The following is a 25,351-nucleotide window of genomic DNA, read 5'->3' on the forward strand; positions in this document are numbered from 1 at the left end:
ACTCCTACCTCTACCTGCCAACTACTGGGACTACAGGCATGTACCATCATGTCTACCTAGCCTGTTTGGCATCTTTTTTTTTTTTTTTTTCTAAGATTTGTTTTTAATGTGTGTATAGGTGTATCTGTACCTGTATGTGGTGCCCAGGGAAGCCAGAAGAGGGCACCAGATCCCCTGGAGCTAGAGTTACAGACTGTAAGCTATCAGTGCTGGAAACTCACGTTGGGCGCCAGATATTGGTGAAATTATTAAGGCCACTCCATGTAGTTAAAAGGTTTATTTTGTGGGGTAACTTACAAGTGAAGGGATAGGTAACAGGGTCTGGGAAAGGTGTAGCACAGTCCAGCGGTGTACTCTGGAGAACTCTGCTCGGTCTACCTCCAGCGTCCAGGATCCAGGAACCAAGAGAGCCGGTACATCGGATCTCGGGTCTTCAGGGTCCTCTCTCAGCCCCGCCTTTTAGGCGTGACAGTTACCGAAGCCTCAATGGGGGTTGGAACTTCCAGATCAAAGCTGGAATGGCTACCCACTACAGCTTTCAGAGGACCCCCAGCAAGTGCTCTTAACCATTAAGCCATCTCTACAGTCTGTTGGGCATCTTGTCTTTGAATGGATTAAGTTTTGTGCAGGCCTAGTTCCTTTAATACTCACTTATTTTAATTGTGGGGTGTGTGTAGCGTGGGTGTGCATACACAGACACACATACAGGTATAGAGTCAGGAAAACCCATGGGGTTCCAGGAATCAACTTGGAATTTCAGGCTTGGTGGTAAGCAGCCTTATGCAGCACTGAGCAATCTCATTGGCCTGAGGTCTCGTTTGTTTCTGTCACAACTTCTAATGTGGCCTTCAAGTGTCAAGAGGTGTTGCTGTGGCCCACCTCCATCTCCTCACTTGGAAATGGGTTCCCCTGATTGCCTGGTCACTTGCAGTCAGCTCCTGGTGCACGCCTACTGCCCCCAACAGTTTAGTCAGTGCCCTGCACTCCTGACATGACATCTTGGCAGCTCTGCCCTGTGGCTCAGGAGTGCTTATCAGAGCCTGTGACTCCTGCCCAGAAACCTGGTGATTCCAACTCCTCTGGGCTCTCAGCCTAGCAGTGAGTCTGCCTTGAAGCCCTTTCTTTGGGAGCATCCTGGAGCCAGGTCTGCAAGGTCTCCGGAGAGAACATCAGAGGCTCGAGACTTCAGCAGTAAGCTAGACAATCACTTTGGTTGGAAGCAAAATTGCTAACATTTATAGAGCACTTAATTGTGTGTGCCAGCCTTTGAGCATTTTATAAACACTGACCTCCTAAACGCTCCAATCAGCACCCGGAGAAAATTATTTTACTGTAAGTGGGGACGGGAAGACTCTAGAGAGTTTGGTAACCTGCCCTGGCCCCCTCGCATCTGGGGTGGTCACCTTAAACTCTAGGCTTAAAACTACTGACCATCACCACTGAACCTGGTATGGTGGTGTGTACCTTTAATCCCAGCACTCAGAAGTCATAGACAGGCAGATCTCTGAGTTTGAGGCCACACTAGTCTATAAAGCAAGTTCCAGGACAAAGAGAAACCCAGATTCCAAAAAGCAAAACAACAATAAAAAGTATGGACCACAAGCCCATAGGATCTCCAAATGCTGCAGGAGAGACTTTGGGGAGATCAGTAAAGAAATGGATATGAACATGAACAGGGAAGGGCAGAGACAGCATAGGACCCAGTCTTAGCTCTTCAGAAAATGCTAGCACTCTACTCTGCCTGCTAGGATTGGCAGGCAGCTGCTGCCCCCTCTCCGGGGGTGGGGTGGGGGGGTTACTCCAGGACCTGGAGGATCAGAGCTGGGGATGCAGCCAGATCAGGAGATGCTCCATCAGTGACTTCCCAGAGCTGGGACCCAGCCCATGCAGCTGGTTAAATCCAGGTGGCCTCAAAGAGATCTCCCCGCCCCCCACCCCCACATACCCCTTTCTCCCTGAGGGCCTCTCCCTCATAAGTGCTGAGCCCAAGGGCCTGACTATCCCCATGGGCGGAGAAAAGAGGGCTCTTCCCAGTCCAGTAATAGACCCAGAAGATTCCAGGAGATGAGTGTGACGGCTGTCCTGAGCCCTGGGCCAACTGATGTCCAGGTTAGGGCAGCGCTGGGGCTCGGATCCCAGCCTGGAAGGTTGGACTCCGCGTCGACCCCTCTCTAGCTCTTCTGCCACTCACTGGCCAGGACAAGCCAGGATTGGGGAGCCCAGAGGGTGCAGGTAAAGGGCTGAGTGCAAGGCGGGTGACAGCGAGAGCCGGTGGCGAGGGTGCGGCACGTAGGAGACTAGAAGACGTAGCTGTGGTAGGGTTAAGCGCCCGGGGAGGGGGCTTTTGAGGGTGGGAAAGGGGGGGGTGTCCCAGCCTGAAGGCCAACCGCTCGGTCCCCCGGCTGCCACCACTTCCGTGACCCAGCCCGTACCCGCGCGAGGCGGCGCGGGAGACCTGGCCGCAGCCAAAGCCGCAGCCGCAGAGGGGGCAGACAGTAAGTGAGGAGCAGGCGCGGGAACGTGGGCTGGATATCGGGGCCGGGAGCTGGGAGGCGACCGGCAGAACGGGACACCCACCTCCCGCGCGTGGATGCCCTCCTCGAGTGGTGTGACGGTGCGTCCCGTCGCGGGTCACGCTCGGAGGCGTCGGCGTAAGGACGCGGGGGAGGTGGTGGGAGCAAGTGGCTGGCGTGCGGTGTCACGCGGATCTGGTGTGTGTGTGTGTGTGTGTGTGTGTGTGTGTGTGTGTGTGTGTGTGTGTGCGCGTGCACCCGTGCGCGTGGACCTCTAAGGTGGTTCAGCACCGCGGGCACGCCCATGGTGGTCTGTTGCGCCGGGGTCTGCTGGAATGTGGTGCAGTGCTACGCCTGCAGCCTGGGCAGCTTGCGGCTAGAGCCTAGGGGTGGAGTGTGGGATCGCGGATCTTTATGGCATGTGTGGCAGAGAGCATATATATGTGCGTTCGTGTGTGTGTTTGTGTGTGTGTGTGTGTGTGTGTGTGTGTGTGTGTGTGTGCCTGCCATCTCCCGCTGCTCCCTAGGTGACAGCTGTCCCGTGGGCTGCTGTATCCATGCTGCCCTTCCCACCCCGTGCCTCGCTTCTTTCGAGAACCTGGTGCCTACCTTTCCTTTCCCTGGCTCTGGGCCTTCCCTCTACCCTGCAGCCAGATCTGCCTCTGGGTTCCTCGAAAGCCCAGCGGGCGGGTGGGGACCCTGGAGGATCCCTGCCCCGCTGATCCCTGCTAGCCTGGACTCGGGAAAGGCAGGAGGGGACAGATGCATCTGAGGAAGCTGCCACAGCCGCATTAGGAGAGCCAAGTATGGACCTGCTATTCCTGTCTCCTGTTTTGCGGGCTCCAGCCTCTCCTCCTGCTTTGCCTTGGAAAGCCCTGGTCTTCCCTTGGTCTTCTCCAAGGCTCCCTATGGCTCACAACTCCCCACTTTTCTCACTTACCCTGCCTCTTCCGAGGCTGGCTTATTGTCTCCTTCTTCCTCCTACTCTCCTGATGGTTAGGCCCCGGAGGTAAGAGGGAGGCTGGAGGTGGGGGTCTAGGTGTTAGTACCTGGAACTAGATGTCTAGCCAGAGAATGCTGGGGGCGGCGGTGTTATATCCATGGACAATAAGGCTAGGGGTTCCAAAACCTTGGGGAGTCTAAGATAGAAAGGGAGGATGTGGGTGTCAGATCTCTTCTTGACCCCATAATCCTTGGTTTGGCCTGCAGTGACTACTGCTCCCCAGGAGCTCCCTGCTCCTCCTTCCCAGGCAGGAAGCGGAGCCGGACCTGCCTCTGGAAGGGCCATGCGCAGCACCACACTCCTGGCCCTGTTGGCACTGGTGCTGCTTTACTTGGTATCCGGGGCTCTAGTGTTCCAGGCTCTAGAGCAGCCTTATGAGCAGCAGGTTCAGAAGAAGCTGGAGGATGGCCGAGACAAGTTTCTGAAGGACTATCCATGTGTGAGCCAAGAGAACCTGACGAAATTCATCAAGGTGGGTCGGCAGAACTAGTCAGCAGTAGGGTCCTGCTCAGGGTGCTGCTTTCAGACATGTATGAGGACTGGGTGCATCTGGGGGTGTTGGACAGGATCTGAGATGCAGGTGTTTTCAATGTGCTGGCCATGTTGTTGTTGCTACCTGTCTCTGCTGGCATAAGGCTGTGCTCCTGGAATGCCTCCTTCCCCGTGTGACGCTGAGAGAAGGAAGGGAAAACGGACAAATAAATGAATGGAATGAATAAGTGGCTGGAGCACATGGGATGCTACATTTGTACAGGTCTAACATCATTAGGTCACCAGACCAAACCTTAGATGTTCAGTCACTTGGGACTTTCAGCTAAACAGCTGAATTTAAATGTAACCCTGGTAACGATTTTTGTTTTTTTGAGACAGGAGCTTGCTACGTAGCCCTGACTGGCCTGGCACTCACTGTGCTGCACAAACTAACCTTGAACTCTGGACTGTCTTGTCTTGCCTCAGCCTCCAGAGCACTGGGATTCCAAGCCGGAACAGCCATACCTGGCTCCCTGCAGAGTTTTTACTTGCTAATGTTGGCTGCTCCTCCCACACAAGTTCCTATGCATTTTTTTAGTTCAGATGTTTTAGAGAAACCCAAGAATACGGTGAACACCTCCCCCTGTGTCCCCAAGTTTGCACATAAACAAGTAGAGATGATTTTAGAGGGCTTCTGCTCCTACCACTGTGGATGCCAGTTCAGGGGTCCCTCCTCCCTCGGACTCATGCTTAGCAGCCAAGCAAGTGGAAAAGGCTGGGTGGGGGGTTGTCAGGCTTTCCCAGGCTATTGTAGATCAGTCTCCATCCAGTCATGAAGGGAAGCTATGGGCTTCAGCCTTCATGGGTCTAGGTAGTGAGTTCCTGTGTCGCTCCCTTTGATTTCTCCGTCACCGTTCTGGAAAGCTCTGGCTTAACCTTGATAAAGTAATATTTCTCACTTGACAGAAGAGTACCCCTCATTCCCTGACTGTTGTTTGTGGAGGGTCTGCATGTAAGCCTCAGAGTTCCAACTGATTCCTAAGGTGGCAGGATCCAGTGCAAAGATACGGGCAGAGTGGTGCCCTCTCTCACTTCCAGAAATCAGGACATGCTCTGCTCAGAAGTGCCTGGGTGGAAAGTGCGCCTGGCCAGACCACAGGGCAGAGGGAGGCAGGGAGTCTGACCTACTTATCTTCACAATGGAATTGCTTTATTCTGGGATGAGAAAGAAGAAAAGGAGAGACCGGGCGCCTACAGGGTGGTGACTGCTGTTTTGCTTCTCTTAACAACAAGACCACTCCCTGGAGGAGTGAGTCCTGCGGCAATGATCTGCCTGTGTGTGCTGGGGGTGGGTAGAGGTACACATATTAGGGGGAGGCAGATGGGGCTTCTCAGTGCTGTCACATCTAAGGCACAGATCCAGGGACAGACTGTAGGAAGCCGTGGAAAGGGGGATTCCTTCCTTCTTCATTAAGCACCCACTGGTTGCTGGGCCTTGGGTTGTGTGCTGGGAATGAAGCAGAATGCAGAGGCTTTGGGGAGAGCTGGCAGCAGGAGGGTACCAAGTGAGAGGGACAGGATTCTGAGTGTGGGGCCAAACAACTCCCAAGCAGAGGAACAGCATGGCAATGGAGTGGAAGCTGGCAAGCTCAGAGTGTAGCAGAAACTGGAGATAGCAGATGCCTGGTCATTTGAAACAAAAATCAGAGCACACTGGATGATGAAGGATTTGGGGATGTGAGGGAATGTTGCCAAATAAAAAATAAATCACTGAGGCTGGTGAGATGGCTCAGCAGTTTGGAGTACTTGCTGCTCTTGTAGGGGACCTGGGTTTGGTTCCCAGCACCCCCACAGTGGCTCATAACCATCTGTAACTCTAGATCCAGAGAATCTGGCACCCTTTTCTGGCCTCTGTGGGCACCAGGCATGCACATGACATACATAATACATACATATACGCAATAAAATAAAATAAACATATAAAATATATCTTAAAAAACTTAAATCACTTTTAACCAGATATTTCACCTCTTTATTCAAAGACCATTATTACAGAAAACGGGATCACCTCAGAGAATCTGGGGAGAAGGTTGCTGTATTTTGGGCTGCAAAATCAGAATCTCAAGAGAGAAGTCTGAGGAAAGGTGGAGACCAGGTTGGAAAAAGTGCTTGTGCCAGGCTGAGACAGGAGGATTGCTTTGAGTTCCAGGTTAGCTTGGGCTACTGAGTAAGAAAGACTCTGTCTCCCAAAACAAAAGCAAACAACCCTCCAATAAGAGCGAGTGGCAGGGGTGTGGCTCAGTTGATGGAGTACTGGCCTAGCATGCTGCAGGCTTGGGTTGTCTCTCCAGCACTACCAAAACTGGAGAGGGTAGCTCACACCTCTAATGTCAGCACTTAGTAGAGGCAAGAGGATCGGGAGTTCAAAGCCATCCTTGACTACATAGTGAGTTTGAGGCTAGTTTAGGCTATATGAGACTTTTTTTTTTTTCAAAATAATAACTAAATAAATGCTTAGCTAAGGAGCCTAGACCCTCCTCTGGACAAATCAGAGCCTTGAGGGTTTGCAGCAGTTACTCCAGGGAGGATGAACTTGGAGTAGGTCCTGCTAATGGGGCCTGTCATGGAGATGAGACAGACTGTAAACTTCCCTGTGGATTCTCTCCTTGCTTAGTATGGGGAAGGGCCCTTCTTTGTGTCATCTTCTGGGTGCTCTGACATTCCAGCACCCAGGGCAAGCTCTTTCCAGACACAGACTGTTCCCCTGGGGAATCTGCAGGCAGGGAAGAAAAGCATGGCCCTGGCACTTCACTCATTCAGTCGTGCTTATGGAGCACTCCATATGAAATACTGGGTTTGACTTGGATGTTATGAGGTGGCGTGTGCACATATAAACATTCTAAAAGTGGCCACAACATTTGATGGCATGTGAAGGTCTCACCTTTCAATACATTGTTTAGAGGCCAGGTACTCAGACTCACTTTCCATTGGAGCAGTGGGGGTGGTGGAGTCTCACACTCACAGGGAGCAGGAACTCACAGGACATCATGGCCATGTGGGAAAATACCCAACAAATACCCAGTGTTTACTCCTCATGCCAGATCTATGATGTTGGTGCTCTGACAGTCACCCCATGTGATTGAGGAGGAATCTGAGGAACCATGAGTTAACTTGCCCAAGGCTGCTAAGATTGGAACCCAGGCACCTGCTCCCAGCATCCATGCTCCCGACTGTAAAGCTAGGAATCTGTCATGCAAAGTCAGTTATGGTAGTTTTATGCTTCTAATTCTAGCACTTGGGGGGCTGAGGCAGGAGGGATCAATAGCTCCAGACTGGACTACACAGCATGTTTCAGGGTAGCTTGGGATACATAGTGAAATGCTGTCTCAAAAAACCAAACCGCCGGTTGGTGGTGGCGCACGCCTTTAATCCCAGCACTCAGGAGGCAGAGTCAGGTGGATCTTTGTGAGTTCGAGGCCAGCCTGGGCTACAGAGTGAGATCCAGGAAAGGCGCAAAGCTACACAGAGAAACCCTGTCTCGAAAAACAAAAACAAAAACAAACAAAAAAAACAAACCAACCAACCACAAAAAGATAGCTAGGCAGAGAGAGTCAGAGAGACATTGTCAAAGACTAAAACCAAAGAGCAGGGAAGGGAAGAGAGATGCACAGCCAGTGAGCTATGTAAGGAACGGGGAGGGCTGGAGCTGGAGGGCCCAGCTGGAGGGAAGGACTGAGGTTCCTCCTTGTGCGCCTTGTCCGCAGCTCGTGGCTGAAGCCCTGGGAGGGGGTGCAAATCCAGACACCAGCTGGACCAATAGCAGCAACCACTCATCAGCTTGGAACCTGGGCAGCGCCTTCTTTTTCTCGGGCACCATCATCACTACCATCGGTGGGGGAGGAGATGGGGCATGTGGAGGGAGGCAAGGGGCAAGGAGTTTCCCTATGGGGGAAGGTGCAGGGAAAGGCAGTGGGTGCCAGATAGCGCCTACATTTCCTGCACTGCTCCCTCTATCCAGGCTATGGCAATACAGCCTTACAGACAGACGCCGGGCGTCTCTTTTGTATCTTCTATGCACTGGTGGGGATCCCGCTGTTCGGGATGCTGCTGGCGGGGGTCGGGGACCGGCTGGGCTCCTCTCTGCGCCGGGGCATCGGTCACATCGAAGCAATCTTCTTGGTGAGCTGCACTGTGCCCCTCATAGGGTACTCTCCCCTAGGTCCCTGGCATGTGAGTGTGCACTCCTAGGGAGCCTCGCAGTAAGCCAGGATGGAGGTCGGGTGGGGTGGGGAGAATGGAATTGGTATCTCCATGGCCCTATCTCTCGCCCCTCCCCGCAGAAGTGGCACGTGCCACCCGGGCTGGTGAGAATGCTGTCGGCGGTGCTCTTTCTGCTGATTGGCTGCCTGCTCTTTGTCCTAACTCCTACCTTCGTGTTCTCCTATATGGAGAGCTGGAGCAAGCTGGAAGCTATCTACTTTGTCATAGTGACACTCACCACCGTGGGCTTTGGCGATTATGTGCCCGGTGAGGCTAACTTTGCCCAGCACTTTCCCTAACTACTTTATCCCTGCACTCTGCCTATGCACTACTGTGGGGTGTTTGCCCCAGCTCCCACACCCATCACGGAACGCACCATGGTGCTTCCAGCAGGCAGCACCTAATGCCCACTTACATCTTGTAGGCCTGAGTCCCGTGCATGCTCATACATATATTAAGTTCGCCCCCTCTTGCATGCACTTACTATACACAGTTGCAATTCGTGCACACTCATCTTGCATACATCTAACACTCCAGCACATCCCTTTTTTTCTGGGGAGGGGCACTCTCTCAACAAGGTGCAGAAACCGGCGGTGAACCAGAGGCTCACACGTTTGCCTCCAGATCCCATCAACTTACTTTTCTCTCCCTGTGAATTATCTAGGCACTGACCCCGGGCAGAACTCAGCTTACCAACCTCTGGCGTGGTTCTGGATCTTGTTTGGCCTAGCCTACTTCGCCTCGGTGCTCACCACCATCGGCAACTGGTTGCGAGCGGTGTCTCGCCGCACGCGGGCAGAGGTACGCTCCTCAGGGTCTGTTCTTTGCCGCGCATGCGCCATGCATGTCACTTGTGTGTTGTACCCTTAGCCGCTGGTTGATCAGCCAGACTCCCCTCCAAAATGTAGGTTCCTCCGAAATTGAGACTCGGAGCGTGCGCTACCGGGAACAATGGAGTAAATTCAGGTTTGTCAGGGACTCGACCACCTCGGCCTCCATGGATAGATAGGGTCGCCAGGGTTAGTAAATAAAAACTCAGAGGCGAGGTGGTACACGTCTGTAAATCCCAGTACTTGGTAAGCAGAGCAGAGTCAGGAGGATTGCTGCGAGTTCAGACCTGCCTGGGCTATAGAATGAGACTCTATTTTAAAAACAACAAAACTAGAAAGGCCAGTTACATGTGAGTTTCAGATGAACAACAAATAAGATTTTAGAACATGCCCCAAATATTGTATGAGTCATACTGATATTAAATTTTGCGATTTATCTGAAACCTGCATTTTGCTAGCCGACTACAGAGAGACAGCTAAGGCTGAAACAAAACCGGGGCTTTCTAGAAAGGCTCCTGGAGAAGGGGTGCTTCGATCCAATGCAGGACTGTGTGTCTGCGGGGTCAGGCTGAGGCTCGAGAGCCAGGCGAAAAGGTAAAGGGGCAGTTCCCAGAATCGGCGGACACCGTTTCCTCTCTGCAGATGGGTGGCCTCACGGCGCAGGCTGCTAGCTGGACCGGGACAGTGACAGCACGAGTGACCCAGAGAGCCGGGCCCAGCGCCCCGCCACCAGAGAAGGAGCAACCGCTCCTGCCCTCTTCCCTGCCAGCGCCACCTGGTGCTGCTGAGCCAGCCTGCAGGCCGGGGTCCCCTGTGCCCCCAAAGAAGGCCGAGACACCTTCCCCGCCCACGGCCTCGGCTCTGGATTACCCCAGTGAGAACCTGGCCTTCATCGACGAGTCCTCAGACACGCAGAGTGAACGTGGCTGCTCCCTGCCTCGAGCGCCTCGGGGTCGCCGCCGTCCCAATCCCCCCAAGAAGCCCTCGAGACCCCGGGGTCCTGCGCGTCTCCGAGACAAAGCTGTGCCTGTGTAGGGGCCGGATCCCTGACCCGGGACCCCCCGCCAGTGGCTCCGTTCCTGCTGATGCCCAGGCATGTTTGGCTTATTTGACCAAAGAGCCCTCTTTTGTTCAACGCGATCGTAACCCTGGGAGGAGTTCAAGGGTTGCCAAATGGCACCGCTCTTCCCCGGTTGGTTCCTCACACCCAACCATTTCCAAATTCCACCATCCAAAGCTTTCTGTCTCGCTGTCCTGGCCCGGCTTGTCCCTCACACCTCACGACTGTGCCTCAAAACCTGCATCAATAAACAAAAAGTCTGCACCACCGAGTGAGTGCTCCTGGGACCCGAGTGGGTGTGCGAGTGCTTTTCTCGCGCTGCGGTGGGGCTATATCCAGCCCACTGGGAACCCACACTGATCTAGTTGTGGCCCTTTAGGCTGAGCTTGGGTATTCAGACTCTTGTCCATGCCTGGAGGAGACCCGAACTCAGAGCTGGCCTGGGCACCACCAACCTTGGCATTGATATTAGGGGTGGGAGCAATTTAGTCTTGACGACAACTGCAGCTTGAAGTCTCCTCCTGCGAGACCATTATCGCCATCCGGGAGGAGACTCTGCCCCTCCCCCTTCCCGGAGCGTGACCCCCTTCTCGACTGAGTCCTGTGGCGACTGGTCCGTTGGTGCGGAACGATGGAGGAAAACGTTTCCAAAGTAAGAAGTCTGCCTGGGCCCTCCGAGCCCTGACACTTGCAGCCTGGGCGCTTGGTCCATGGAGTCCCCACTCCAGCCCATTCTCCCTGCCCTCTCTAGCTCCCCGAGTCCCTTGGCTTCCTTTGTGTGTGTGTGTGTGTGTCCCGCAGGCTGTGCCCAAACACGAACACCGTCGCCGCAGTTCCGCCAGGTCGAGCCTGTACGGAGATGTTCGTGATCTATGGAGCACGGCCACAATGTCCACAGCGAACGCGTCGGTGTCCGACGTCTGCGAGGACTTCGACGAGGAGGGCAGAGATGTAGAGAAGAAGTCTCGCAGGTACAGCCACACCATTTCTATGAAGGAAAATCTCAACCTCGAGCCAGAGGAGATCCAGCAGCAAGCGCGTTTAGAGCTAGAGCTGCGCCGTGGCAGGTCCTTGGAGCGCGTTCTCGCGGTAGATGAGGAGCACGAATCTGGGACCTCCCTTGAAAAGAGTGGCCTCGCCGAGGCGATAGGTGTGTACAGGGTTGGGGCTAGCCAGGGTCTCAGTTTCCCTTCCTGCGAAATGGGGGTAAGCCCATAGGATCCCAAATTTACAAGATTACCTGGGGTTGGAGGGGGGGTGTGAGGGCAGCAAATCTTTCACGCTTTACCGCAGACATACATTCTTGGAGCGCCCCCTGCCGGGCAGGCGTCCCACTACTCAGAATCGGGAAATGTAGAAGAAAGGCGCAGTCAGTCAGGACAAGTGAAGACCTGGTGGGTTTCTTGTATAATGTGGTGCTGGGTGTCAACCGAGGGCACCACGCATGCTAGGAAAGTTCTCTTCTACTGAACTACATTCCGAGCCCTCCCTCACCCTTCATCACTGCGCCAGCTGAAAGGACAGAGTTCATTCCCTGGCTGGGATCTCGCTGTTTTGCAGTCTCCCTTTTTTTTAAGTCAATAGTTATTTTGTTTTATTTTATTTTTGGTTTTTCAAGACAGGGTTTCTCTGTGTAGCTTTGCGCCTTTCCTGGATCTCGCTCTGTAGACCAGGCTGGCCTCGAACTCACAGAGATCCACCTGCCTCTGCCTCCCCATGCTGGGGTTAAAGGTGTGCACCACCACCGCCCGGCAGTTACTTTATTTTTATTTTGTATTTCTTTTTGGAATGTAGCCCACGATGACCTTGGATTCCTGGGATCTTCCTGGGTGTTGGGATTCACACACATGCACCACCATGTCCGACTTGGTTAAACAAAAATTAAATATATTCACAGTATGCCAAGCACTGTTGAGACTTGTGTGTATCCACCCTCTGTCCCTTCCATTTCCAACTTCTTCAGGGAATTAGCACTGATAACAAAGCCAGGTGTGGGGAAGTGTACACCCCTGATCCCAGTATTCAGAAGGCAGAGGCAGGTGGAGAGCTGTGAGTTCCAAGACAGCCTGGTCTAGATATTGAGTTCTAGGACAGCTAAGTCCACACAATGAGACCCTGTCTAAACAAAAAGCTTGATACCAATATAGCAATTGACACATACTGAACACTTGTTCTATGTCGGGCATAGAACTGCTGGTACTGTTCCCTCTACATATCACAACGGCCATAAGAGGCCATTCTGGGTCTGGCAGTGTAGCTTACTGGTAGAGTTCTATCGTAGCTTATACAAGGTCCTGGGTTCTAGTCCCAACAACACACTCACACAGGATGCACTATTCTCACAAAAGACAATTCCTATAACTCCATTTACAGGTGACAAATCAAAGACTCTCTGCGTCTCACACAGTGGGACAGTCAGTTCTGGGTCCCCGTTGGGTGGGATTCTAAAGCCTAGGGCTGTATGTAACCTGTATCCCATACAGTCTTCAGTGAAGGCAGTATGTGGAACTAACCTCTGAACCCCACATCCACCATGTGCCTACACATATATGCTTTGCTCCAGGGCAGACCCAGGAGCCTGAAGATGACTGATTTCTCTTTTCGTTTCTCTAGTAAAGACTACTTCAGAATCATCAGTCAGTCTGTCAAAGCAGACGCCGCATCAAGCCTACTGGACAGAGCAGCAGAACAGGGTTGGAGGGGCCTGGGGAGACTGCTGCGGGCGGGCAGTGGGTAGGAGGAGGGCAGGCTGAGGCCTGCAGGTAGGGTGGGGCAGGCAGGCTGGGGAGGTCACGTGGGGAGCACTTCAGCTCCACACAGAACGGGGGTCTTCTTGTTGCCTTTCCAGCTGCCACTGCCCCTGATGGAACTCATGGAGAATGAAGTTTTGGATATTCTCAGCAAAGCCCTCAATAGTGAGCACCCCACCCCAGCTTCCACAAAAGATCCTGGTGGCTTTGGCAGGGCTTGGGGTTTCGGGAGTGGAGTTTCAGGATGTGTATATCTTGTCAGATCCCCTTAGCACTCACAAATATTCCAAGGGCTCCCCCCAAATTAAAAGTCTAGAGACTAGGCACAGGCAGACTCGATGGAGTGACTCAGAGGACTTAAAACCACTTGTCCAGTGGAATGACAGACTGCCTTTGTGTAGCTTTGCTTCACTCCCAGGTGAGGGAGCGGTGACACGTCTGGATTATTTGGGGGAAGTTATTGGATATTGGATTATTTGGCTAACTTTCTGTTCACGATATAGGAACATCCAGAGGGGAAAAAAGGGCCAGATGACTAGTTAGAGTGGGTGGCCCAGGAGGAGGGCCTGTGCTCACAGCCCTGGTTCAGGCTTACAGCATCTTCAGCCTTCATCACCTCCATTCTTCACCGTAACACATCGTACCTTGGTGATCCAAAACCCCCAAACTAACACAGATCCAAATCCAGCATTAACTGCCACCTCGAGTCATCTGTGGTTCCTCGAATCACACTGGTGGTGCCTACTGGGGGAAAGCTTTGCCATGGCTCACGGCCCTGCCCTCAGCTCTGCCCTCTTCGTAGCATATAAGGCCACGATTGGCAGGGGCCACTTCATGACTAAAGAGCTGCAGGGATACATCGAGGGGCTCAAGAAGCGCCGGAACAAGAGGCTGAACTTGATGCCTCAGTGAACCTCCAGCTCAAGTGGCCGACCAGACAGCAGCCCCGTGCCCTGTCCTGTTCCCTGGACCCAAGCTCGACCCCGTCTGCATGGAATTTGAGCCCTAGAGAAATTAAAGAGTCTATGCATGGTTCCCGAGTCAGTGCGTGGCTGCTTGCGTGAGGCGGACGCACGTGGCCCCGCCTTTCCCCGTGACCTTCATTCGGTCACCGCAGTGACCTTGAGTTTTCTCCGCCCGAGTCTCACCAGCACTACCTTCCAGGAACTCACAAACCAGAATACTTGCATGTTTTAGGTCTGCTGCTCCTACCCGAGGGTCCGTAGGTGTGCTGGTCTACCAAGTCAGCGTCAAGTGTCCCATCAACATTATGGGGGGGGGGTGTCAGCGCCCCCCCCGTTAGGCCCCACCCCTTATCCTTATGCATATGCAGACACACGACCCCGCCCCCTCATTTACATACATGTTCACCGCCTGCACAGAGTCCTCGGAGTGGCTACGCCCACTCCTGTAAGGCGGGGCTCCGCCCACCTCCAGGACGCAAGGGCGCTCCGGCTCCTCCCCGCTCCGGCTCCGAGTCCTCGTGCCTAGCCTAGGCTCAGGCCCCGCCCTCAGGGCGGCCGCGCACGCGTGTGTGTCACTAAAGCCCGCCCACTTGCCTCCGGGTACGCAGGCGCCGCCCGCTTCTCTAGGTTGATTAGCATAAGGCACCTGGCCCCGCCCCCTGCTTTGCATGCGCACGGCCGACCCCGCCTCCGCTGTCAGCTGGAGGAAGCGGAGTAGGAAGCGGCCGCGATGTCCTTTTGTGTCCTACAAGCAGCCAGCGGCGCCGCCGAGTGAGGGGGACGCAGCGCAGCGGGGCGGCGCGGCCGGAGGAGGCGGCCCCTGCTCATCCCGGCTCTCCGGGCCGCTCGGCCCCCATGCCTGCCCGCCAGCCTTGTCGGAGCCCCAGGTGTGGGGGCGGAGGGGAGCGCGGCCGCGGGGGTGGGCGGGCGCGGCGGGGGCCATGTGCGAGCGCGGGCGGGGGGCGGGTTGCGGGCGGGGTCGCGCCCGGTGCGGCGGCCGGGTCAGGACGGGTCTTGGCCCCGGGTTATTCTCGGGCCTTGGAGAGAGCCTCCGGGCAGCGTTGAGCTCGACACTTGAGCATTGCGGGAGTCTTCGCCGTGGGCTGGTGTTGAAAGGGGCCCTAGAGGCCACGTGGGGGCGCTTGCAGGGGCTTTGGGCCACCCTCCTCTCTGGGTCATAGGTCATCGCAGCGCGGGGGAGAACTTCTTCCTTGTCGCCTCTTCTTACTTCCTGATAACCTGATAGAAGTCCCCCGCGGGTAGTGGGGGAGGGGGGGACAAGTAACTTCAGGCAACTTCCCATAGGTGTGCGCAGGTTAAAGGGGGTGGCCCCGGAGCAGGGGGGTGGGGGTGGGAGCGCCCCGGGAGTCGCGAGAGGTGGTGTACTCTGCGGCAGCTGGAGTGTAAGAATGAACCGTGCAGGCCTGGGGTGCAAAAGAGGTGGAGCCGCGCCCTACACGGCGTGGCTGGAATGGGCTTGCTAAGGCAGGAGGGGGTGGCGTGTCAGAGGTGAGAGGTTCTCTCACAAGAGTCTGGAGAGAGAGAGTATGATTTAAAACTTGTGTGAGTTTGCTTGTTGAGTGTGCCCTTTTGCTGGGAGTATGTAAGAGCTGGGACTGGTTATGGGCCATGTGTGAGTGTGAAGGTCCTCAGGAGAGTGAGCATGTGTGGACATGTGGAAACTCCAGAGAGAGTGGCTAAACACCCCTCCCGTCCGTCCGTCCGCCCCCGCCCGTCCCCCGCTGTGTTCCTAAGTATGCTCTTGAAGATTCAATACTTAAATGCAGCCCTCCCAACATCTGGAGAAAACTGAGGAGAGGTATTATGTTTGGGGGTTGAGAGTTGCCTGCAGGTTGAAATCACCCTGCTTCCTGGCTTGGGTGGGAGCTAGACTTGCCAAGCCTCTCCCAGGTTCCCAAGAGGAGGACCTGCTGTCAGTTAACTGGCCCCAGAGGCTCTGGAGACTCTGTTCCCATGGTGACAGCTGGGGGCCCTCTTCATGGGCAGCCCTTCCTTGGACTCTGCCTCCTCCCTCTCCTTGGCTTAGCCTGGAAGCTTGGCCCAGGCCCAGTGTTGCCCAACCCATGTGGCAGAGTGCCTCCCTGTGACCCTGATGGTCTTTCCCTGCAGGTGACCAGCATCATGTCCAGCCAGGTGGTGGGCATCGAGCCTCTCTACATCAAAGCAGAGCCAGCCAGCCCTGACAGTCCAAAGGGTTCCTCAGAGACTGAGACTGAACCGCCGGTGACCCTGGCTCCGGGTCCAGCTCCAGCACGCTGCCTTCCAGGGCACAAGGAGGAGGAGGATGGGGAGGGTGCAGGGTCTGGTGAGCAGGGCAGCGGGAAGCTAGTGCTCAGCTCTCTGCCCAAACGCCTCTGCCTGGTCTGTGGGGATGTGGCCTCGGGCTACCACTACGGTGTGGCATCCTGTGAGGCCTGCAAGGCCTTCTTCAAGAGGACCATCCAGGGTGAGCCCCTACCCCTCATCCCTGCTTCTCTGTCCTTTGCCCCATACCCCTTGGGCCTGGCACCTTCCAACGGTGCTGGTACAGTGATGCATGCAGGAGGCCCGGAGCCTGTCTGGTGCTGCTTGAGTTTGAGTTTCCTTGTACTTCCCAGGGACATGTTGTGTTGCTCAAGACATGATGGCTGAGGATGTCGCTGAGTTGGTAGAGCGCTTGCCTAGTTTACAGGAGGCTCCAGGTTCTGTCCTCAGCACTGTATAACCAGGTGGTATTTCATACCTAAAATTTCAGCACTTTGGAGGTGGAACTAGGAGAATCAGAAATTCAAGGTCATCATTAACTACATAGTAAGTTGAAGGCCAACTTGGGCTAGGTGAAACCCTGTCTCGAAGAAAGAAAAGGCACTAGCATAGGTCATTGGATTGGAATGGGATATAAGCCAGGCTGAGGTGCCTGCACCTGTTGTAAAGCTTTGCTCTTGTCGTGTCCCCCCCCCCCCCCCCCCCCACACACACACATATACTCTTTTGCTGTGTTGCCCTGGCTGTCCTGGATCTAAACTTTGTAGACCAGGCTGGCCTTGAATTCACAGAGCTCCACCTGCCTCTGCCTCCAGAGTGCTGGGGTTAAAGGCGTGTGTCAGCTCGCCCAGAGCTCCTGGCTTTCTTATTGCCTCTAGTAACTGCCTGCTTATCCTTAGTACATCACAGAATTCATTTTTTTATAGGTAACTGATAAAGGTTTGTTATGTTTTAGCATCTAGCTTTAAAAAGATAAGCTTCTGCCTGGTGGTGGTGGTGGTGGTGGTGGTGGTGGTGGTGGCGGCCCACACCTTTAATTCCAGCAGGCTATCCTCTATGAGTTCGAGGCCAGCCTAGATGGAATTCTAGGATGGCTACACAGAGAAACTTTGTCTCCAAAAAACAACAACAGCAACAACAACAACAAAAAAAAAAAAAAGAAGGGAAAAAGGATAGGCTCCCCCACTCTTCAGCCACTGATTTTTTTTTTCCTCCTCACCCAGGAGAGCATGTCAGAATTTGAGGACATGATGAAGATATTGCCGTGAACATTCTCTTTGTCAGGCCTATTATGTTTTTATGCCACCAGTGGTTACTTTGGCACTATAACATGTATAATTTACCAAAAAAAAAAAAAAGTTTTTTGAGACACTATTATCTTATTATGTAGTTGGCCTGGAACTTACTGTTCCAGGCTGGCCTAGAACTCTCCTTCCTTTTGCCTCAGACTCCCAGGAGTGCTGTAGTTTCAGGCAAACCCCACTGCAACAATTTTTAAAAAATTCTTTAGCATGTATTTATTGTGTGTGTGTGTACACCTATAGCAACTGCATATGTGTAGAGATCAGAGGATAGCTTGTGGGAGTGGGTTCTTGACTCCCACCGTATAGGACCTGGGGATTGAACTAGGGTCATCCGGTTTGGCAGCCAGTGCCCTTACCCACTGAGTCATCTTGCCAGCACTCAGCTGTTTTTGAACACTTGAGAGCATATCCTGTGGTAGGTACTGTCCCTTTTACTTTCAGGGTCCCAGCCCCCTATTACAGGGCTATGAGAAACAGGCCCGTTAAGGCCTGAAGCACAGAGAGACTTCTGTAGCTATTCAGATCTCAAGTAGAAAATGACAGCCCTGGTATTTGGTGCAAGCCCAGAGCTGAGCTCTTAACACTCCAGACTGCTGCCTCTGTGTATCACTAGGAACTGGACTTTGGACCACTGATAGTGACATTCCAGTAAGGTGTGTTGTGGGTTTTGTTGTTGTTTTAAGACAGGGTCTCATTGTGAAATCCTGGCTGGCCTACAACTCGCACTGTAGACCAGGCTGGTCTTAAATTCACAGAGATCTGCCTGTCTCTGCCTCCAGAATATTGTGACTAAAAGCATTAATGTGCTACCATGTCTGGATCCAATGAATTTTGACTTGGCTGAAGTGCACTGGTCTAAAACTGCTCCTTTGCTCCTTGCCGGTCAGAGCCAGGTGCCTCCCATACACCTTCATTCTGACTGTGGGCCAAACCTAACTGCTGTAAATTATCTTCATTCATTCTTTCCTTTCCTTTCCTTTCCTTTGCTTTGCTTTCCTTTTCCCTTTTCCTTTCCTTTTCTCTCTCTCTCTCTCTCTCTCTCTCTCTCTCTCTCTTTCTCTCATTTTCTTTTTTTTTTAATGGAGACAGGGTCTGGCTGTCCGTACAGGAACTCACTATGTAGACCAGACTGGCCTAACTCACAGAGATCTGCCTGCCTCTGCCTTTCGAGTGTGCTGGGATTAAAGGCATGTGCCATCATGCCCAGCTCCATTAATTTTTCTCCTGCCTTCCTCTTTTGGGGAGGTGGAGCATGAAAGGCCTGCTGGCTGCTTGTGTGTTTCGTGTTTTGGTCCTTGGGACCAGCCCTGTGAGGCTGACAGGGGTTGTTGGTACCTACTACACATTAGGCCTTGTGACTGGCCTTGGGAAACTGGAGCTGGGTTGAGAAAGCATACAGGGTAAGCTGTTCACAATGGTATTCGTCTAATCCCAGCATTTGGGAGGCTGAGGCACGAGGATTGTGAGTTCAAGGCAAGCCTGGGCTACATGTGGAGTACATAGGGGCTATACAGCAAGACAGTGTCTTCTTCCCGGTGTGGTGGCACGTGCCTGTGATTTTAGGAGGATCAAGGTTCAAGATCATCCTCCACTTCATAGTGAGTTAAGAGGCCAGCCTGTGCTACATCTGACCGTTTAAAAAAAAACTCAAAAGAGGGGGCTGAGGAGATGGCACATTTGGTAGTGTTTGAATGCTTGGTACTCACATAAAAGCCAGGTGTTGGAAGGCAGCGACAGGAGGATTTGGGGTACTCTAGTTGAGTCGGTGAGCTCCAGGTTCAGGGAAAGACCTTGTTTCAAAATACAAGGTGGAGAAGTCACACATGCTGGGTGCACTTTTATCCCAGTGCTCAGGAGGCAGAGTTTGAGGCCAGTCTTGTCTATATAGTGAGTTTAAGGCCAACAAGGACTACATAGCGAGACCCTGTCTCAGGAAAAAAAAAAAAAGTTGAGAGCCATTGTTGGAGACACCTTACATGAACTCAGAGCTTCCATGTGCTTGCAACCACACACAAATCCCACAAAAACTAAAAACAAAACAGCCAGGTGTGGTGGCTTATGCCCATGAGACTTGAGGCAGAAGGATTGTTGCAAGTTCCAGACTAGGCTGGGCCATGGAGTGAAACTCTCAAAAAACAAAACAAGAGCTGAAGCCACAGGGTAACTGAGCACACGTGTTCTATATCAGATGGTGATAAACCTGAGAGTTTCTGTAGGCCAGAAGTAGCTGCAAAGGGACTTGTCACAGGAGGCTGAGGAAAGGCCTCTCCAAGGTGATAGGAAGTAAGGGAGCAAACATGGCCCTCTGGACCAGAGCTCCAGGCAAGGAACAGAATGCCCTGAGGCTGGCCCTGTCTCAGGAGCATGCAGTGCAGAACAGAATTAGAAGACAATGAAGCTAGGCTGAGGGAACCTGTAGAACACTGCTTTACTTGGGCTTATACTTAAGAGAACTGACTGGGGAATTTGATCAGAGGACAGGATCCCTCCCCTGCTGCTTTGCAGAGAATAGAGACAGCCAAGGACAGGTCAGGATGGAAGCTGCAGGCAGGAGCTGGGTTCTGGTGGGCGAGAAGGTGAGACTCCCAACACTGCCAGTGGGCTGAGAGGAGGGACGATGCTACTTAGGTTTCTTGGGCAATGGAAGGTGGTTGGAGACTTGACAGGAGAGGTGGGGTCCTTCTACATCAGGGTGGATTGGAGGACCCTCGGGGTGTCCTGGGACTGCTGGATATGTGCATCTAGAGCACAGTGCTAGAGTTGCAAACCTGGAAGTCTGGGAGATAGGGAGAAAGAGGTAGGACAGCCCTGGGGACTGCATTAGGTCGTTATACAGAAACCATAGAGTTGCCAGAGGGTAGGGGGACCAGGAGAGCCTGTCCCAGAAGCAAAGGAAGACCACATTGAAGGGTTTCTAGGAGCCAAAAGCAATGCTTTAGGCAAGGAGTTCAGGACTCAATGGAGCCTTGGATTTAGCCTGGAGGTTGCTGTGGCCCTTGACAGCAGGTGAGGACATTGTAACCCAGCAGTATGGTTTTAGGACAAATACGCAGCTTGACCTCCAGGGCCTGGCCTCATGCAAGCAGGGTTCCCCCAGCCCAGTGGCTGTCCCCCTCCCTGCCCTGCTCATGGCATCCTGCTCTCCCTTTCCTCCCCATACCCCCAGACTGGTGTTTGCCCAGGGTGAGTCAGGGCTCTCCTGTCATCTGGGCCCCCTCCGGGCTCTGGGAGGCCGCCACTGGAGCCCTGCCTCTTCCTGGCAGGGAGCATCGAGTACAGCTGTCCGGCCTCCAATGAGTGTGAGATCACCAAGCGGAGACGCAAGGCCTGTCAGGCTTGCCGCTTCACCAAGTGCCTGCGGGTGGGCATGCTCAAGGAGGGTGAGCGCTGGGCAGTGCCTGAGTGGGATGGGGGTGGTCGGTGGGTTGGGTGGAAGCCTGGGGAGAAGGTGGGGGAGTAGGACTCTGTGGGGCAGGTGTTTTATGGACACAGTCTGGTCTTACAATTCAAGGTGTGCGTCTGGACCGTGTCCGAGGTGGGCGACAGAAGTACAAGCGGCGGCCAGAGGTGGACCCTTTGCCTTTCCCAGGCCCCTTCCCTGCTGGTCCTCTGGCAGTAGCTGGAGGCCCCCGGAAGACAGGTGAGATCCTGGGTTCCTAAGCTTTGGGGTAGTGGTGGGCCAGCCATTGGAGAGGTCTCTTTGGTTTCCTTACATGCCCTAGACCCAGGTCTTACCTTCTCTTATTTCTCCCCAAGAAATAATTAGAATAAAAATATCTCCACGGACCAAGGATGTAGCTCAGGCAGTAGAGTGCTTGTCTAGCATGCATGAAGTCCTAGGTTTGATTCTTAGCACAGCACACACCACATGCACACTTTAATCCCAGTGCTCAGGAGGCAAACCAGGATTAGGAGTTTGGGGTCATAGGTGATTATAAAGTCATTCAAGGGCTGGAGAGATGGCTTAGTGGCTAAGAGCACTGACTGTTCTTCCAGAGGTCCTGAGTTCAATTCCCAGCAACCACATGGTGGCTCACAACCACCCATAATGAAATCTGGTGCTGTCTTCTGGCCTGCAAGGACACATGTAGGCAGAACACTGTATACATAATAAATAAATCTAAAAAAAAAAAACCAATTAAATGTTTAAAAAAAAAAAAAGTCATTCAAGAACAATAAACTGCTTTACAGGTCAGATTCCCAAGTAGAAGGGTTTCTGTTGCAGTGGCAAAACAACCATGACCAAAAGCAACTTGGAGAGGAAAGGGTTTATTTCAGTTTATAGCTCCGAGGTCACACTCCATCACTGAGAGAAATAAGGGCAGGAACTCAAGGCAGGAGCTGATACAGAGGCCATGGAAGAACCCTGCTTACTGGCTTAATCCTCTTGGCTTGCTCAGCCCACTTTGTTACACAACTCGGGCCCACCTGCCCAGGAATGATACCACCCTCAGTAGATAGGACTCTTCCACATAATCATCAGTCAAGAAGATGCCTTACAGACTTCCTATGGGCCCATCTTATGGAGGTGCTTTCTCAGTTAAGAGTCCTTCTTCCCAGACACGTGTCAAGTTGACAACAATAATTCAGCACAGGGGTTGCTTTTGTCTTTTTTTTAGGTTGTTGGGGGAACCTGAGCCTACTAAATGCTAGACTAGACTGGGGCTGTGTGCAAGCTACGCCCATGCCCCAGGGAAAGGTTTTCTGGGGCACACAACCTTTCTCTGAGGAAGTGAGCACTGTGTCTTCAGGCTTACCAGTGGCTTTCAAGGAAGGCCAGAGGGGAATGTCTGCGAAGACACTTGGCTCTGGGGGGCTTCAGAGGTCTGCCAGATCTGTGTTCATGACTCTGGTCCTATACCTGTCACTGTAGCCCCAGTTAATGCACTGGTGTCTCATCTGCTGGTGGTTGAGCCTGAGAAGCTGTATGCCATGCCTGACCCAGCAAGCCCTGACGGACAGCTTCCTGCCGTGGCGACTCTCTGTGACCTTTTCGATCGAGAGATAGTGGTCACCATCAGCTGGGCCAAGAGCATCCCAGGTGAAGGGCTTGGTGGTCAGGGCATCTCTGAACAGGTAGGCCACGTTTGGCTCTGCTGCATTCTCGACCTGTCCTTTCCTGGTTTTCCTCCAGGCTTCTCCTCACTGTCACTGTCTGACCAGATGTCAGTACTGCAGAGTGTGTGGATGGAGGTGCTGGTGCTGGGTGTGGCCCAGCGCTCACTGCCGCTGCAGGATGAGCTGGCATTTGCCGAGGACCTGGTCCTGGATGAAGAGGGGGCCCGGGCAGCTGGTCTGGGGGATCTGGGGGCAGCCTTGCTGCAGCTGGTACGGCGACTGCAAGCCCTACGGCTGGAGCGGGAGGAGTACGTCCTGCTGAAGGCTCTGGCCCTTGCCAATTCTGGTGAGTGTCCAGGGAAGGCACACACAGGTCTCCCCATAAGGCCCTCCAATTGTCAACGGTGGTGGCACGGTCCCTATTTATAGATTAGGACAACTGAGGCTTCATCACTGAAAATCGCCAAGTAAGCCAAGGTCCTGGATTGTACACAGGATTCTGAGCCCTAGTGCTGTGCTGACAAGGAGGTAGTGAGAGGGAAGGTGTGGAGGACAAGAGGTGGCCACAGGTGAGAAGGGATGGGTCCTGGTGCACAGGCAGAGCAGTGTGTTATCCCTATCCAGCAGTATCCAAACATGTGAAGGTCACAGGTGTGACAGGTCACCTCCGCCAATGTTTCTCTTCCCTCCTCAGACTCTGTGCATATTGAAGATGCTGAGGCTGTGGAGCAGCTACGTGAAGCCCTGCACGAGGCCCTGCTGGAGTATGAAGCTGGCCGGGCTGGCCCTGGAGGGGGTGCTGAGCGGAGGCGAGCGGGCAGGCTGCTGCTCACACTGCCGCTCCTCCGCCAGACAGCAGGCAAAGTCCTGGCCCATTTTTATGGGGTGAAGCTGGAGGGCAAGGTGCCCATGCACAAGCTGTTTTTGGAAATGCTTGAGGCCATGATGGACTGAGGCAAGGGGTGGGACAGGGTGGGGTGGCTGGCAGGATCTGCCCAGCATGGGGTGTCAGCCCCAAGGGGGCAAAGCTGGAGTCTGGGCAGTGCCACAGCCTGCTGGCAGGGCCAGGGCAATGCCATCCGCCCCTGGGAGCAGGCTTCATGCCCTCCCCTCCCCCCCGGGGGGTGTCAGAAGCCAGGAAAGTGAATGCCCAGGTGTGGGCACAGTGCTGCCCCTTGCAAGCCATAATGTGCCCCCAAGAGTGTAGGGGGCCTTGCGGAAGCCATAGGGGGCTGCAGGGGATGTGGGAGGCAGAAACTGATCTCAGGGAGGGAAGGGGATGGAGAAAGGCCACAGTCTCCCAGTGGGCGATGCTTTTGCTGCTGCTTAATCGACCCCCTCTCCAGAGCTGAGGGGGACTTGGAAAGCAAAGGCCCTGTCCCCTTGGCTCCTCTCATTCGCATTGGGCATTAGTGCCCCCCCTCGAAGCAATAACTCCAAGCAGGCTCCAGCCCCTGGACCCCTGGGGTGGCCCGGGCCCCCCATCAGCTCCCACCTCAAGGGGTGGGGGACAGCACTGCCTCTATGCCCTGCAGAGCAATAACACTATATTTATTTTTGGGTTTGGCCAGGGAGGCGCAGGGCCGTGGGGCAAGCCGGGGCCCAGAGCCCTTGGCTGTACAGAGACTCTATTTTAATGTATATTTGCTGCAAAGAGAAACCGCTTTTGGTTTTGAACCTTTAATGAGAAAAAAAAAATATACTATGGAGCTCAAGTACATGGTGGTCGGTGAGTCACTGGGGGAGATGGGGTCATACATGACATACAGAGTTAACGGACTGTACAAATGATACACACCACAAAACGTCAAAGTGATGGCTAGCTAGTTTACGGTTCAGTCTCCTCGTCATTCAGCAGCATGTTGGGGATCCCGCGGCTGATGGGGAAAAGACGGCCAGATTCTGGGCACTGCAGGGTGCCTTCGAGCACATCAACCTGTGGGGGAGCAAGACAAAGCTGAGCACCCGGAGCCTCTGTGTAGGAGCGATAGGCAAGTGACAGGCAGGATTCTCACCTCAAGCAACACGTGGTGCATCTTCCTCAAAAACGTCTCGTCGTGCTCATAGCCTTCAGTCGGCTCTTTGGGTACCTCTTCCAGGTTTAACTGTGGGAAAGAGACATGTGGTCACCGGGCATACAAACTCCACTAGGCCCTGGCAGGGAACAGGCCGAGAGCCCGAGCCCGCCCCCGGGGTGACGGGGGGGGGGGGGGGGGGGTTCTCACGGTGTCCGCCGCCTGCACAAGCGCCGCCCACTCCACTTTAGGGATCATCCGCGCCACGAAATCGGGGTTGAACTCCACGGGGTTGATGCGGACCTCGGTGGCCTGCGGGGAGGAAAGGTTTAGCGAGGTAGGGTCGGGCCCGGTGTCTCTATCCTGAGCTACAAGGGCGACAGACCCTCATGCAAATACCTGCAGCCTCAGCGGAAAGCCACGCGTGCCCACGCCCCGCACATGCGAGCTCAGGAGATTGTGGGTGAGCAGTTTCATGTTGCCACACTGGAGCTCGCGCGGCCGGAAGCGGAAGGAGTCCACACTTCACATGCCACTTCCGCTGTTGAAGCCGTTGGACTCCCCCCCCCCCCCCCCGGGCCGGAAGTGGTGAAGTTGCTGAACTTCTGGGGTTTTGCGGCAGCGAAGGGGTGGGCAAGACTGAGTTGGGTCAAGTCCTGATACCGGAAGTGTTTCTCAGGGAGAGTACAACGGTGTACGCCGAGCCCCGCTCGCTATAAATCGCATGTACAATGCAAAGCAAGTGCACTGCGGGGCTCTCGTTGAGTGTAAAGCACATTCGAGGCTTAGCCAGATTATACCCCAACCCCTGTTTGCGGCTCAGGGTCAGAAACTGTTGCATCGGTAAATCGGGCGCC

The 25,351-nt window shown here is 53.9% G+C and overlaps 4 protein-coding genes across 10 annotated transcripts; 3 read left to right on the top strand and 1 right to left on the bottom strand.

The window, feature by feature from the left end:
* Positions 1 to 320: 320 nt before the first annotated feature.
* Kcnk4 (potassium two pore domain channel subfamily K member 4) lies at positions 321 to 10,429 on the top strand. 7 transcript variants are annotated; one of them, XM_052760742.1, is made up of 7 exons: positions 321 to 2,651; positions 3,723 to 3,988; positions 7,752 to 7,878; positions 8,006 to 8,166; positions 8,328 to 8,514; positions 8,912 to 9,048; positions 9,720 to 10,429. In XM_052760742.1, exons 1-7 carry the CDS (start codon positions 2,591 to 2,593, stop codon positions 10,110 to 10,112), a joined length of 1,332 nt encoding a protein of 443 aa, XP_052616702.1. In that variant the 5' UTR covers positions 321 to 2,590; the 3' UTR covers positions 10,113 to 10,429. The 7 variants fall into 7 exon arrangements, with proteins under 7 accessions (XP_052616702.1, XP_052616704.1, XP_052616703.1 ...); XM_052760744.1 differs by having other exon boundaries at positions 321 to 2,614; XM_052760743.1 differs by having other exon boundaries at positions 321 to 2,495.
* Positions 10,430 to 10,560: 131 nt separating this feature from the next.
* On the top strand, positions 10,561 to 13,927 carry Catsperz (catsper channel auxiliary subunit zeta). The gene is made up of 5 exons (XM_052760753.1): positions 10,561 to 10,789; positions 10,939 to 11,287; positions 12,751 to 12,830; positions 12,986 to 13,052; positions 13,690 to 13,927. The coding sequence occupies exons 1-5, from the start codon at positions 10,769 to 10,771 to the stop codon at positions 13,797 to 13,799; spliced, it is 627 nt and encodes a 208-aa protein (XP_052616713.1). The 5' UTR covers positions 10,561 to 10,768; the 3' UTR covers positions 13,800 to 13,927.
* Positions 13,928 to 14,512: 585 nt separating this feature from the next.
* Positions 14,513 to 24,197, top strand: Esrra (estrogen related receptor alpha). The gene is made up of 7 exons (XM_052760741.1): positions 14,513 to 14,739; positions 15,983 to 16,319; positions 20,685 to 20,801; positions 20,933 to 21,061; positions 22,295 to 22,462; positions 22,556 to 22,825; positions 23,174 to 24,197. The coding sequence occupies exons 1-7, from the start codon at positions 14,521 to 14,523 to the stop codon at positions 23,431 to 23,433; spliced, it is 1,500 nt and encodes a 499-aa protein (XP_052616701.1). The 5' UTR covers positions 14,513 to 14,520; the 3' UTR covers positions 23,434 to 24,197.
* Trmt112 (tRNA methyltransferase activator subunit 11-2) lies at positions 24,144 to 25,027 on the bottom strand. The gene is made up of 4 exons (XM_052760754.1): positions 24,894 to 25,027; positions 24,705 to 24,806; positions 24,495 to 24,584; positions 24,144 to 24,415 (listed from the first exon to the last, which is right to left on the bottom strand). The coding sequence occupies exons 1-4, from the start codon at positions 24,969 to 24,971 to the stop codon at positions 24,308 to 24,310; spliced, it is 378 nt and encodes a 125-aa protein (XP_052616714.1). The 5' UTR covers positions 24,972 to 25,027; the 3' UTR covers positions 24,144 to 24,307.
* Positions 25,028 to 25,351: the final 324 nt, after the last annotated feature.

This window comes from Peromyscus californicus, unplaced genomic scaffold (genome assembly GCF_007827085.1).
Source record: "Peromyscus californicus insignis strain IS unplaced genomic scaffold, ASM782708v3 Scaffold_4__1_contigs__length_199733344, whole genome shotgun sequence".
NCBI classification, from domain to species: Eukaryota; Metazoa; Chordata; class Mammalia; order Rodentia; family Cricetidae; genus Peromyscus; species Peromyscus californicus.

Excerpts from the sequence above, each read along its gene's own strand:
- Kcnk4 (XM_052760742.1), top strand. The coding sequence starts at position 2,591 with ATGCCCTCCTCGAGTGGTGTGACGGTGCGTCCCGTCGCGGGTCACGCT. Across the intron at positions 7,879-8,005 it reads CACCATCATCACTACCATCG|GCTATGGCAATACAGCCTTA; the intron begins GTGGGGGAGGAG and ends CCCTCTATCCAG. Across the intron at positions 9,049-9,719 it reads CTCGCCGCACGCGGGCAGAG|ATGGGTGGCCTCACGGCGCA; the intron begins GTACGCTCCTCA and ends TCCTCTCTGCAG.
- Catsperz (XM_052760753.1), top strand. The coding sequence starts at position 10,769 with ATGGAGGAAAACGTTTCCAAA. Across the intron at positions 10,790-10,938 it reads TGGAGGAAAACGTTTCCAAA|GCTGTGCCCAAACACGAACA; the intron begins GTAAGAAGTCTG and ends TGTGTCCCGCAG. Across the intron at positions 11,288-12,750 it reads TGGCCTCGCCGAGGCGATAG|TAAAGACTACTTCAGAATCA; the intron begins GTGTGTACAGGG and ends TCGTTTCTCTAG.
- Esrra (XM_052760741.1), top strand. The coding sequence starts at position 14,521 with ATGCGCACGGCCGACCCCGCCTCCGCTGTCAGCTGGAGGAAGCGGAGT. Across the intron at positions 16,320-20,684 it reads CTTCAAGAGGACCATCCAGG|GGAGCATCGAGTACAGCTGT; the intron begins GTGAGCCCCTAC and ends TCTTCCTGGCAG. Across the intron at positions 20,802-20,932 it reads GGTGGGCATGCTCAAGGAGG|GTGTGCGTCTGGACCGTGTC; the intron begins GTGAGCGCTGGG and ends TTACAATTCAAG.
- Trmt112 (XM_052760754.1), bottom strand. The coding sequence starts at position 24,971 with ATGAAACTGCTCACCCACAATCTCCTGAGCTCGCATGTGCGGGGCGTG. Across the intron at positions 24,807-24,893 it reads GCTTTCCGCTGAGGCTGCAG|GCCACCGAGGTCCGCATCAA; the intron begins GTATTTGCATGA and ends TCCTCCCCGCAG. Across the intron at positions 24,416-24,494 it reads TGCACCACGTGTTGCTTGAG|GTTGATGTGCTCGAAGGCAC; the intron begins GTGAGAATCCTG and ends GCTCCCCCACAG.